We start from the raw sequence: 12,980 nt of genomic DNA on the forward strand, positions 1-12,980 counted from the left end.
GGCAATAAAGAGTAGTGTAGTTGTGTGTTTGAATAAGAGTATTTCCCGTTCCTTGAGTTCGACCCGGACTCCACCACTCGTGCGAGCCGGTTTTTATATTTTTGGTGTCTGGCTTTCACTGAATTTTAATTAAAAATATTATTTTAAAAAGGGGTTTCCCAAAACTCACACCACTTCACCACATGCTTTACGAACAACTCTGCAGTCTTCTCTGCAGGGTACTCCTTGGAAGCTGGGATGAATGTGACATACTTTGAGAAACGATCCACCACAACCAAAATAGAATTGAGGCCCTCTACCTTCGGCAAACTAACAATAAAGTCCATGGAGATGCTATCCCAAGGACGTTCTGGAATTGGTAGAGGCTCAAGGAGACCGGCAGCCTTCTGGTTTGTCCCCTTATCTTGCTGGCAGATGAGGCATGTCCGCACATACCCCTCAACGTCATTTATCATCTGCGGCCAATAGTAGCCGCGCTCAAGGAGTGCTAAGGTCCGCTCCTGACCAGGATGGCCGACCCATAGTGTATCATGGCACTCCTTGAGTAGCTCTCGGCGAAGACTTCCCCACCGTGGTACAAAGATGCGTCCCCCTTTTGTTACAAGGAGGTCATCCTGTAGCCAAAATCGCCGAGTCTTCCCTGCCTGCGCTAGAGAAACAAGGTGTTGTGCGGTCAGATCCTGCTGCGTACCCTCGCGGATGCGGCTCAACAATGCACCCTCCAAATGCACTTCAGAAGACTCCGCGTGCGCAGCTGCCAGTTCAGCCCTACGGCTCAGAGCATCCACCACAACATTGGTCTTTCCAACCTTGTACTCCAAGGCAAAGTCGAACTCAGCCAAAAACATCTGCCATCGAGCTTGTTTAGGTGTCAACTTCTTTTGTGTCTGAAAATAGCTCGTGGCCACATTGTCCGTCTTGACGACGAACTTGACACCCAAAAGGTAGTGCCGCCAGGTCCTGAGTCAATACACAATGGCAGTCATCTCACGTTCATGTACCGTGTAACGCCTCTCTGCATCCTTCAGCTTGCGACTCTCATATGCGATCGGATGACCATCTTGCATAATAACTCCGCCAATGGCAAAGTCTGAGGCATCAATGTGGACTTAAAAGGGTCTCGAATGATCAGGCAGTCGCAACACTGGCTCCCTCACTAAGGCTTTCTGCAAGCCATCGAAGGCATCTTGGCACGCTCATGTCTAGAGCCATACCAGATTCTTCTTTAACAAATCTGTGAGGGGCGCAACAATGAGAGAATAACCTTCAATGAAACGATGATAATAGTTTGCCAAACCGAGGAATGACCGCAATTCTGGCACTTTGCTTGGTGGAACCCATTTCTTGATGGCCCGTATCTTCTGCCCATCCATACGCAGTGCACCACGCCCCACAACGTGGCCAAGGAAGCTGATCTCCTCCTGCCCGAAGATACACTTCTCTCGTTTGACACAGAGGTCATTCTTCTTCAGCACCTGAAACACTGTTCGCAAGTGTTCGACATGTTCCTCCATGTTGCTGCTGTAGATCACGATATCATCCAGGTAGACTACCACAAACTTGTCTAAGTAAGGGTAGAAGATCTGGTTCATTAAAGTCGTGAACGTGGCTGGAGCATTTGTCAACCCGAATGGCATTACTAGAAATTCGTAAGCACCATAGCGGGTGACGCAAGTTGTTTTCGGCTCATCACCTTCGGCAATCCTTACCTGCCAGTAACCCGATCGCAGATCTAGCTTGGAAAAGATATGGGCACTGCCTAGTTGATCGAACAAGTTCGCTATCAATGACAATGGATACTTGTTCTTCACCGTGACCTTGTTCAAGGCACGATAATCCACACATAACCGTTTAGAGCCATCATGTTTCATCTGGAAAAAGGACCGGGACACCAAATGGGGCTTTTGATGGACGAAGAATGCCTGCGTCCAACATCTCGTCTAGCTGCCTGCGCAACTCCTTCAGCTCAGCTGACCCCATACGGTATGGAACCATTGCAAGAGGCTTCGCTCCCGGGGTCAACTCAATTTTGTGGTCGACCTCGCATCTTGGCGGAAGACGCTTTGGCAATTCCGGGGGCATCACCTCCCGAAACTCCTCCAATAGTGGGGCTAGGGTCGGCGGCACTGCTGCTTCTACCTTCCCTTCATCTGCACGCACTACAACTAAGAATGTTTGTTCCCCATGCTTGACACCCTTCTTCAGTTGCATTGTCGATAACACGGAAGACTTGCCTTTCTGCGTAAGGCAATGCACTGTGTGTGACAGGTCTGACCCCATGATCGTCAATGTATTAAACTTTGGCAGCATCATAACATTCTGGCTTCGCAGAAACTCCATACCCAAAATCACCTTGAAATCGTCCAGGGGCACCACAGAGAAGTTGGCTTTGCCGACCCAACTCCCCACTTGAGTAGCCACATCTCTTGCTTCACCAAGGATGGGCTTGGCCTCAGAGTTTACTGTTTTGATAGTCCTATGCTTTGACTCAGTTTTCAAGCCCAACCGCTCTGCCTCTTTCCGCGAGACAAAGTTGTGTGTGGCCCCCGAGTCTACCATTGCTGAAGTAGACTTTCCATTCATAATGACTTCTACGTACATAAGTTTCTTACTAACCTGCATGTTCTTAGCTGCGCAACTTTTAGCTGCGTTAATCGATCACATGACCCTCATCCTTGGTTGCATGGTCTCAGTGTCACTGCATTCAGTATCGCTGCATTCTTCCCGTGCAGCATTGGCTTGCCCGTCGTCCTTTACAAGGCGCTTTGGGCACTGCCTGGTGATATGTCTATCGCCGCAGAACCAACATGTCACAATCGCACCCTTGTTGCTGTTGTTATGCTTTGTGAAGTTCTGTTTCTTTTCGGATTGATGGCGTGTCGATGCCTCACCTTTATCATTGCGCTGTTCATCCTTCTTGCCTCCGTGGTCAGGCTTCTTCCCAACTTTGGTTGATGGGGTGAAAGGCTTGCGTTGAGTGTCAACTAAGCGCTCTGCCGCCACATATGCATCTTCCAAAATACGGGGGTTGCTCCTTTCCACTTCAGACTGTGCCCATGGTTGAAGTCCCACAATGAACCAGTTGAGCATGTTGTCTTCTAACATGTTAGGTATCTCCAACATAAGCTTCTGGAATGTTCTGACATAGTCTTGTAACAAACCAGTGTGTTTGAGCTCACGAACCATCCGGTAAGCCTGTCTCTGCGCATTTCTTGGCATGAAGTAGTTGCACAACTCTACTTTGAAGTCATCAAAGGTGTCTATCACACATTGACCCCTCTCTATGTCATTGCGCTTCCGCCTCCACCAAGTGATAGCATCCCCATCAAGTAAGGCCGCTGCAGCCTTGATCCTCAGATCTTCGAGGGTCAGTCGCTTGCCGGTCACGAAAGTTTGTAATCAGAGTGCAAGAGAGCAAGAGAGAATAAAGGAAGAGAAATTGCAATCACAAGAAGCAATCACAACGAAGGTGAACAAAAGAAAGCTCAACACATTTACTTCATTCACAATTTTGCCCGCAAGCTATTACAGTTGAAGTATACGGGCTATCCCTTTGAGGTATTGATTCACCTGAACCGGACAGCTTACATCAGACTCAACAAAAGCCCGCAAGCTATATAAGCCCTTATCAATCTTATCAAGGGTGAATAATTCATTAGCAGAGGTGTCACGGGTAGCCACAAGGGGCTCGGCCATGTTACCCCAGTCAAACCCATATGTATTTTTTTTTTTTATATTTACATAAAATAACCTTCTCCAAGAATAAAGGCTAGTCTTGCTGCCTTTGCCTACCGTACTTACGGAGCGTAAAACTCCATATGCTTACCGTTTACCACCAAGAAATTGCATGCTTTGGCTTGTGCAAGTGGCTCATAAAATTTGAACCTAAACTGTCTGCTTAGTGGCGTAAGCCCCCAATCCCACCACGTCAAACCCATTTGGGGGTCGATTAGGGGATGGACAGATGGCGAAAGTCATATGCCTCAACCAACCAGAGGAGAGGCTCCAACTTTGTGACCTCTTTCTACAGGCTCATTATATCGTATATGACTATATTCCATCACCATCGTACAGCTCACTTGATGGAGATGTGTGAGCGATGCCACATGGGGAAGTGGATATTACCACTTAATTATAACGATATGATCATACGGCCGAAAGGTGCAATGAGAGAGAGAGACAAAGCCTTGTAGGCTACAGATTAGAATCAGCACATACGTGGCCCAATCAGCACATAGATACATATGGAATCCTAAACACAAATCCAGAGAGAGAGAGAGAGAGAGGAGCCGGCGGTTTAATGCTTTCAGAGCTATGGACTCCCTCGATCCCGCCGGAGAAACTAGCGAGGTCGTCCATGTGGTGGCGATGCCGTACCCGGGGCAGGGACACATCAATCCCATGATGATCCTTTGCAAGCGCCTCGCCTCCATGTGTGGTCGCCTCCTTGTCACCTTCGTCGTCACCGAGGAGTGGCTTAGCCTCATCCTGTCGTCGTCCGGCTCGGCTCACCCTCCCCACAACATCCGCCTCCGCTCCATCCCCAACGTCATACCCTCCGAGCGCACCCGAGGCGACGACTTCGTCACCTTCCTCGAAGCCGTCTACACCAAGATGGAGGAGCCCTTCGAGCAGCTCCTTGACTGCCTCGAGCAGAAGGTCTCCGCCATCGTCGCCGATACCTATCTGCCGTGGGTGGTCTCCTTCGGCAACCGGAGGAACATCCCGGTGGCTTCTCTCTTCCCGATGGGGGCCTCCGCTTTCACCATGTTGTACCACTGGGACCTGGTGGCGGAGCACAACCCTCTCCCGTTGCAGATTTCAGGTAAACTTTATCCCCACCTCCAGAAATCGACGGCGCAAAACACGCCGTTTTTGTCCCACAGGTCTTACGTGGCCAAATAGGGGCTGTAGGATCATCCTACGTCCTGATAACGAAAATGAACTCGAATGGCCAACTGAGTTTTCGTCTTGGTCGAGTCTTCGCTGCCTATAGATAGAGAGCAGGAGAAACGATGGTGCGCTGACCACCAAGTTGGTCGAGTGATGACTGGTTTCATACTTAGCCCGAACCCATGTTTGCTGTTTCCTGTTTTCTGCCTGAACTAAGGCTGCACTTGAGCTGAGTCAAGTCCGAACTTGGGTCGTTTAAGCTTTCATTACTCATTCTGGGCCCAGCTCAACACGAAGCCAGGTCTAGGTTGAGTGGTAGGAGAGACGTGTGGGGATGGAACAGGAGAAAGGAGCCTGCAGATCGTTTGCAGGCTTCTTGATGCACTTCATCTCTGAGAATGGACGGACAGGATGAATGGTGACCTGAACCACTCCTTTTTGTGCTCGTTGGGTTTTCTTGGGACCTTTAGCTTCGGGCTTTTGCAAAAAAGTGGCCATCTCACCATCGTTTTGGCATTTACGAACACTTTTCAATCACTTTACGCAATGGTTGAGGTCCATCTTTTGCCAAAGCTCAACTCGTGTTCGATGCAGATCGGCTTCTGCGCTCACGAAAGGCCCCAATGCTCACAAATCATGCCGAAGCACATGTATAACCACATCAATCCAATGATGCTCATCCCTATGAGTTTCCACGCTTCCAATATTTTCACGATATCTTTTTGCGACTTGCATTGCTTTTCGGGTAGATTGATCATCAAAAGTTTGGTTAGCTTTTCTTAATGACTTCAATGCAGCCTTCGTATGATATCTTTTAAAAGGAAACGAGATGGTGACAAATCTCTCTCTCTCTCTCTCTCTCTCTCTCTCTCTCTCTCTCTCTCTCTCTCTCTCTCAAGAGGTTGGAGAAGAAAATGTCGATTATATTCCAGGCGTCCCACGCATACGTTTAGCGGACCTTCCCTCTATTTTGTATTCGAGCGATGGAACCATCAGGAACAGGGCTTTGGAAGCTTTCGAGACGGTACGAGATGCCACATGGCTGCTGCTTAATTCTTGCGACGAGCTCGAGGCCTCAGCCGTGGACGCCATACGAGCGGTGTTCCCCTCTCCGGTGCACCCGATCGGTCCCTTGATATCACCTCATGAAGATGCGAGCTTCAAGACCAATTACAGGAGCGAGGTCGATTGCTCCGACTGGCTCGACAGGCAGGCCACCAACTCGGTCCTGTACGTCTCACTGGGCAGCTTCCTCTCCGTCTCTCCCGCTCAGATGGTGGAGATCGCGCACGGCCTCCGGGCAAGCGGGTTCTCCTTTCTGTGGGTTGTGCGCGAGCAAGAGTGGATCGCGTCGGGGGATGTTGTGGGCGACAGGGGTCTGATGGTGCCTTGGTGCCACCAGATGAGGGTGTTGTCCCATCCCTCTGTTGGGGGTTTCTTCACTCACTGCGGTTGGAACTCCACTTGCGAGGGCGTATCCGCGGGCAAGCCCTTCCTGACTTACCCCATTCTGATGGATCAGTTCCCTGACAGCAAGTTGATAGTGGATGATTGGAAGGTGGGGCTGAGGGTGAGAAGCGGTGTAGGAAGCGATGAGTTGGTGGGGAGGGAGAAGATAGCGGAGGTTGTGAGGCAACTGATGGATTCCGAGATCAGCAGGGAGTTGAGGAGGAGAGCCACGGAACTCAAGCAAGCCTTGAATGCTGGAGCGAGCCAACGTGCATATGTCGGCCTTGAGTCGTTCATTAATGATGTCAAGGGAAAGATGAAGCAATATTTGAGTTGAATCTTCTCAACAATATACAAGTCGTTCATTAATGATGTCCATGGATTTATATATTACATACGCTATCAATGCAAAGGCCCATTCACGCAATCACAGATGAATGGGTATGACTTTCTGACGTGGATTCCATGATGAAGTTGAAAACGTCAAAAGCCCGTATGAGCTTCAAACGAGGCAAGTTAAATGAAAACCTAAGAAAACAAAACAATGAAATTAGTTCTAAGTCTAAGTTTTTAAGAAACTGTCTCTTGGTTTAGCCTCACTAGGAAGAAGAAGCCTGGACGGGATAAACTTGATCGGTTCTTGGGTTCGGGCTTTGGTCTCAACTTGGAGCCTGGCCATGGTTTACATTTGAGGATCTAATGGAACTGAAGCTGGATATGGGGCGACTTACCCTCGTAGTGAGTGCTCTGATTTAGCTTAACTAAGTAGCACTGGACCCTGCAAGGCTCTGTTTGATACGTTGTCCGATTTTGATCCAGACTTACATTCGGTTTTCTTTACCAAAAAAGCAGTTCTCCTTGGGATGAATCTATAAAAAAGGCCGGGTGCATTTTTGTAAATAACCTCAAAAGAAATTTATTAAACAAAGCATTAGTAGAGCAACTGAAAAGGACAAAATGTCAGAAGTGGGATTTGAACCCACGCCCTCTCACGAGGACCAGAACTTGAGTCTGGCGCCTTAGACCACTCGGCCATCCTGACTATTGATGATGAAGATTGCACTATTTATATATTAGAAGCAACTATTTCTTTCGAAGGAACTTAACTACAGAGTGTATAGAGGAGAGGAGAGATTTCACCATCACACCTTTTGTTCTCGATACTGGGATTAGTGGCTCAACCTTCTGATCGCCAAGCAGAGCTTTGCCCTTGTCATGTTGACATCTTTGAGCATGAGCCTCGTTAACTTCCATTTTATTGTTAGACTAAACAGGCCTCTAGTAGCAGTAAGCAGTGAGAGGTCTTTTGATATTGGAGATCAATTCCCCTATTAATGGGATGTGCTCTCGGTTCCTATAAGTTTATAACCACTGCAATCTTTGGGAAATGCTTGTATGTAATCCTATAAATACCTTTTTCTTCTCTGTGTGTGTGTGTTAAAGAACACCTATAAACACATTTACCTAACCCCAGCTCTCTCTGTCGGAAAATTAATTGGTCATAACTTCTTTGCAAGTCAATTGTGTTGCGTGTTGAATCTCATCTTTGAGATCTGATGGTCTTCATCTTCAGATGGGTTGTACTCCGTACGTGGTTAAGTGAAGTCAAAGTGATTTTACGAGTCTCGTGAGATTTGGAGTCTCATGGAAATGAGAGAATTTATCTCATCGGCGTTTGTCTAAAAACAAACACAAGAAGATGAGTGGTGAGAAATGGGCTCTCATTTACCTGAGAATTTCTTTCTCATTTAAATGAGAATCAGAAGCACAAGAAGCCACATGTGATTCAGATTCATATGGCTCCTAATCAAATATCATTTGGAATCACGTGGCCCAGCAAACCGAAACTGCATTTCTCAAAAATTCTACTTCACTAACATGCTATAGTGCCACTCCTGCTCAGCCAGTTCGCACAAAGTTTTCCACATCATGTTGCAACTGGAAGCAGCTTTTTGCAGATCTTCCAAACACGCACAAAAGAGACGAGCTAAATTTTCAAAGTGTATGGAATTCTACCTATAGGTTTTAAATATTTTATGATCAATCTGAACCGTTAGATGTGCTTATCATGATCAATATAGTAGGAATTGACTCTTGGATCAGTTTTTTTCAATAAAAAAACATGTTTTATGAGCTGAAAAAAACTGGTACCTTCATAGTCATTGATTTTGGATCACCAGAAAAACCTATATACAGGTCATATTCCGACATCCAAAAATTGCGAAGCAGGTTATATGTTCCCCCCCCCCGAACAGGGCAGTTAGCTACATCTCATGTTCGGGGGTCTCAAAGAGCACCACGTATGTAAGCATGTGGGTCTCATATCCTCATGTTTGTCAGCATTAATTAGCATTGGAGTTTGATGCGATTGCAAAGACTTAAGTACCCTCTCCTCCATTAGTGCCAAAAAAAATGACGATTCTTGAAAAGGAGTGGTTGTAAAGACTTAAGTGCCCCGAAGATGATTATTTAAGACCCAGTCTCTGCACTTTAGGATTATTTGAGAAAGAAATCTCCCCTGGAGGAGGCCATGAACATCAACCCTTTCACTCTCTCTCTCTCCCTTCTCTTTCTGCTTCTATGCACATCCAACAGAAGATCTTACATTACTCCATCAAGCACCGGCTGACCTGCACATTGACTGTTGTGGAGCCTGATTCAGAGTTTTTACCCTTAGAGGAGGAGGGTTTGGGGGCTTCTCCCAACGTGGGTAGCATCATTCAACTAAATGAGTTGTAGATCCTGATTCAGAGTTTTTACCCTTACAGGAGGAGGGTTTGGGGGCTCCTCCCAGCATGGGTAGCATCATTCAAATTGATTCATTGTGGAGCCTGATTCAGAGTTTTTTTCCTTACAGGAGAGGGGTCTGGGGGCTCCTCCCAACGTGGGTAGCATCATTCAACTTGAAGAGTTGTGGAATCTGATTCAGAGTTTTTACCCTTACAGAAAGGGGGGTCTGAGGGCTCCTCCCAGCGTGGGTAGCATCATTCAACTTGATGAGTTGTGGAGTCTGATTCAAAGTTTTTGCCCTTATAGGAGGAGGGTTTGGGGGCTCCTCCCAGCCTGGATAGCATCATTCAACTTGATTCATTGTGGAGCTTGATTTAGAGTTTTTGCCCTTATAGGATGAGGGTTTGGAGGCTCCTCTCAGCGTGGGTAGCATCGTTCAACTTGATTCGTTATGGAGCCTGATTTAGAGCTTTTGCCCTTACAGAATGGGGGTTTGGGGGCTCCCCCCGGCACGGGTCCCGGGTGTCGTGGTCAAAAAATGCACAAGGTATCGTGGTGAGAAAGACATATTTTTGTTCAAAGCAAGGTTGAAAGAAATCAATGGAAAATCCAACAAGGAGCATGCCAGAATCAAGATGTGGATGTCAAGCGAGAATGGTGTTGTGCAACTCAAATAACATAAAATAATAGGGGTCTGGTTTTTAGTTAAAATGAGGAATGAAATGACAATAGAAATCGCTGAAAATTTACGAAAATAAATTAAACTCAATAACGAAGACACCACTTTTTACGGATTTGGAATATAACCTCCGGTTAGGGAGATATGGCCTCACAAGTTTGTCCTAATTCGGGTAGCGATTTACAGCAATTTGCTTACTGAATAACACTACAAATCGCTATAGTGGTTTGTAGAAGACACTACAAATCGCTATAGCGATTTATGGAAGAATCTACAAATTGCTATAGCGATTTGCGGAAGAATCTACAAATCGCTATAGCGATTTGCGGAAGACACTACAAATCGCTATAGCGATTTGCGATTTGTAGTGTCTTCCACAAATCGCTATAGCGATTTGTAGTGTCTTCCGCAAATCACCCGAAAATACTACAAATTGCTGTAGGAAAGCCCGATAATACTACAAATCGTTGTTGGAAGGCCCAAAAAAAATCCGCGTCAGGGGGGGAGCCTCCGGACCCCCCTCCTGTAAGGGCAAAAACTCTAAATCAGGCACAGAAGTAGAGAGAGAAAGGAGAGAGAGTGAGAGGGTTAATGTTCATGGCCTTCTCCAGGGGGAACTCTTTACCTCCCTTGATTTCTTCTCTAGAGAGAGAGAGGGTTTTACAGTGTTTTACGGAGAAGGAAGAAGAAGAAGATGGCGATGGAGCAATGTAGGATCGTCTGTTGGATGTGCACAGAAGTAGAGAGAGAAGAGAGAGTGAGTGAGAGGGTTGATGTTCATGGCCTTCTCCAGGAAGAACTCTTTGCCTCCCTTGATTTCTTCTCTAGAGAGAGAGGGGGTTTTACAGTGTTTTACGAAGAAGGAAGAAGAAGAAGATGGCGATGGAGCAATATATGATCGTCTGTTGGATGTGCACAGAAGTAGAGAGAGAAGGAAGAGAGGGTGAGAGGGTTGATGTTCATGGCCTTCTCCAGGGAGAACTCTTTGCCTCCCTTGATTTCTTCTCTAGAGAGAGAGAGAGAGAGAGAGAGAGAGAGGGTTTTACAGTGTTTTACGGAGAAAGAAGAAGAAGACTTTGAAGAGTCAACATCATCCTCGACTTTCTGGATGAAGGATATGTTTGTCCTTTTTTTGAACGGAGAAAGAAGAAGAAGACTTTGAAGAGTCAACATCATCCTCGACTTTCTGGATGGAGGACATGTTTGTCCTTTTTTTGAACTGTTTGTTTTTTCTTTTTTGAATGAAGGGCATTTTTGTCATTTTCTCAAACCATCACTTTATGAGAAGAATAGCAAGAAAGGGTACTTAAGTCTTTGCAACAACACCAAAGTCCGATGCAAAGTTATGTCAACATACACGAGAATACGAGCCCCATGTGCTTGTATACGTGGTGCTCATTCAAAGCCCCGAACACAGACGTGGGATTCAGTGAATCATCGGGGGCTAACATACACCACCCTCTCCAAAAATTGGTTTCCAATAAACAAAACCTAGCTATCGGTCACATCTACGGTGTTAGACATGAGAAAAAAATACTTAAAACTATGATTTTTGAAAGGGCCTAATGAGACCTAACGAAAAAAGGGGCCTAAAGAACGCATTGCTCATATATAATATAATATATGATATAAGTAATATATATTATATATCATATAATAGGCCCAGCTTTGCCTGACCCAGCCCGATTAGGCCCATGGACCTATATGGGCGGGTCGTGGGCTAGGGTTTTCCCAACGGGGCATTGGCAGAGAAGAGGATATCAATGCTGCCAATTTAGCATGTACTAAGCATTTCTTTTGGGCAACTTTTACGAGGAAAAAACAATGCAGGGCTCTGTGCCGGGAAAGGTCTTATTGGTGCTGGGTGTTGTACCTCTTCTTTGATTGCCTGGCCTTTAAGCAAGGTTTTGGACCGATCGTTGGGCTGGCCAACCATTCATTTCAAGGATTTGGATGCACCCAGACTATGACATCATTCGAGGTCACCTTCATTTTATTGTGTCCCAAGCTATTAGCATCAAAATTTTCCACCTGTGAAGTTTGAAACTTCACTGCACTTGACCACGAACACCAAAACTGTTGTAAAAAAAACTATTTCTTGGTCCCCCCACCCCCAAAAAAAAAAAAAAAAAATCGCCAATCAAAATCCGTCCTTCTCATAACGAGTGGACAATTGCTCCGGTTCATATGCTTGGTTGGATGGGCGACACCACATACCCAGCACTTGAATGGCGCCCATTCATCTTGGGGGGATAAGATATTTTTGTTGGATGCTTTAAATCCACAAGCTAAGAGACAAATGTTTGCATGCAAGAGAAAATAATTCCCACAAATTCCACCTCAAAAAACTATTTAAGAAGTTATAAGCTTTTACACTTAAAGGAAATTAACATAATACATATCCCTTATTAGGGTGAATGATTGGGTGTGTAGCATTCATTGGAGGGTAATTTGGTTATTTTGACTGTTCCTTTTTTTTTTTCTTAAATGGGGATTTTGTCTTTTCAAGCAAGAAATGGACAAAACATTTTCCGATCTCCCGGAGGCGTCTGAAGCCGTTGATGGGTGAAGAAACGGCAATAAAAAGTTTACTTCGGCTCTGCGAGTGAAAAAGATAAAAAATATCTGCAAGAAGTTTCAGGCCGACATGAGGCTGAGCCACCGCGGCTAGGTCTCTGCGCCTGGGGCGGTAAAAATAAAAAAATAAAAACTTTATAAGACAGCAAACCCTGGTACATGGTAATTGCGTCAATATGATAGAAAGCTTAGGGTGGTACAAAAAATTCAAAATTTTACGTTCTTTATTATTACCGACAGTATTACTCAGGGTAGTAACTATGACACGACGGAGACAAAGGCGTTCAGAGACCCATTTTATCACGTACGTATAAATAAATTATATATCTATTTACTATTATCAAAAGGAAAAATATATTAAGGGACTGACTCTATACAGCAAAGGGTGAAATAGGAGAAAAAAAAGGTCCATCGGTACGAGTTGGGCAGGGATGGAGACGGGTATATTACCACTGCTCATATATATAATAAAATGAGAATCTACCAGATCGCATCCATGCCCGACCCTTATCAGATAGTTTTTTTTTTTCGAAAATTTCTGTATTTTTTTTTAAATTCTAACCTTATATATGTGTTTTACGTGCTGTTTTTTATAGGAATTGGGTATTGGATCATTTGATTACAATGCATCATGAATAGGTTTTTATAAGGT

General features: G+C 45.5%; 1 protein-coding gene and 1 non-coding gene across 2 annotated transcripts; one reads left to right on the top strand and one right to left on the bottom strand.

The window, feature by feature from the left end:
- The first annotated feature begins 4,177 nt into the window (after positions 1-4,177).
- On the top strand, positions 4,178-6,769 carry LOC149842776 (UDP-glycosyltransferase 87A1-like). Its single transcript, XM_089999433.1, has 2 exons — positions 4,178-4,825; positions 5,793-6,769. The coding sequence occupies exons 1-2, from the start codon at positions 4,315-4,317 to the stop codon at positions 6,677-6,679; spliced, it is 1,398 nt and encodes a 465-aa protein (XP_089855559.1). The 5' UTR covers positions 4,178-4,314; the 3' UTR covers positions 6,680-6,769.
- A 531-nt stretch (positions 6,770-7,300) lies between these two features.
- On the bottom strand, positions 7,301-7,384 carry TRNAL-CAA (transfer RNA leucine (anticodon CAA)). The gene has a single exon. It is a non-coding gene; the product is annotated as a tRNA-Leu (tRNA).
- Positions 7,385-12,980: the final 5,596 nt, after the last annotated feature.

Source organism: Nuphar pumila, chromosome 3 (assembly GCF_984573655.1).
Source record: "Nuphar pumila chromosome 3, dmNupPumi1.hap1.1, whole genome shotgun sequence".
Taxonomy (NCBI): Eukaryota; Viridiplantae; Streptophyta; class Magnoliopsida; order Nymphaeales; family Nymphaeaceae; genus Nuphar; species Nuphar pumila.

Bases quoted from the DNA above. Each gene is read 5' to 3' on its own strand.
- LOC149842776 (XM_089999433.1), top strand. From the start codon at position 4,315: ATGGACTCCCTCGATCCCGCCGGAGAAACTAGCGAGGTCGTCCATGTG. The intron at 4,826-5,792 runs GTAAACTTTATC...CTCTCTCTCAAG, and splicing joins TCTCCCGTTGCAGATTTCAG to AGGTTGGAGAAGAAAATGTC.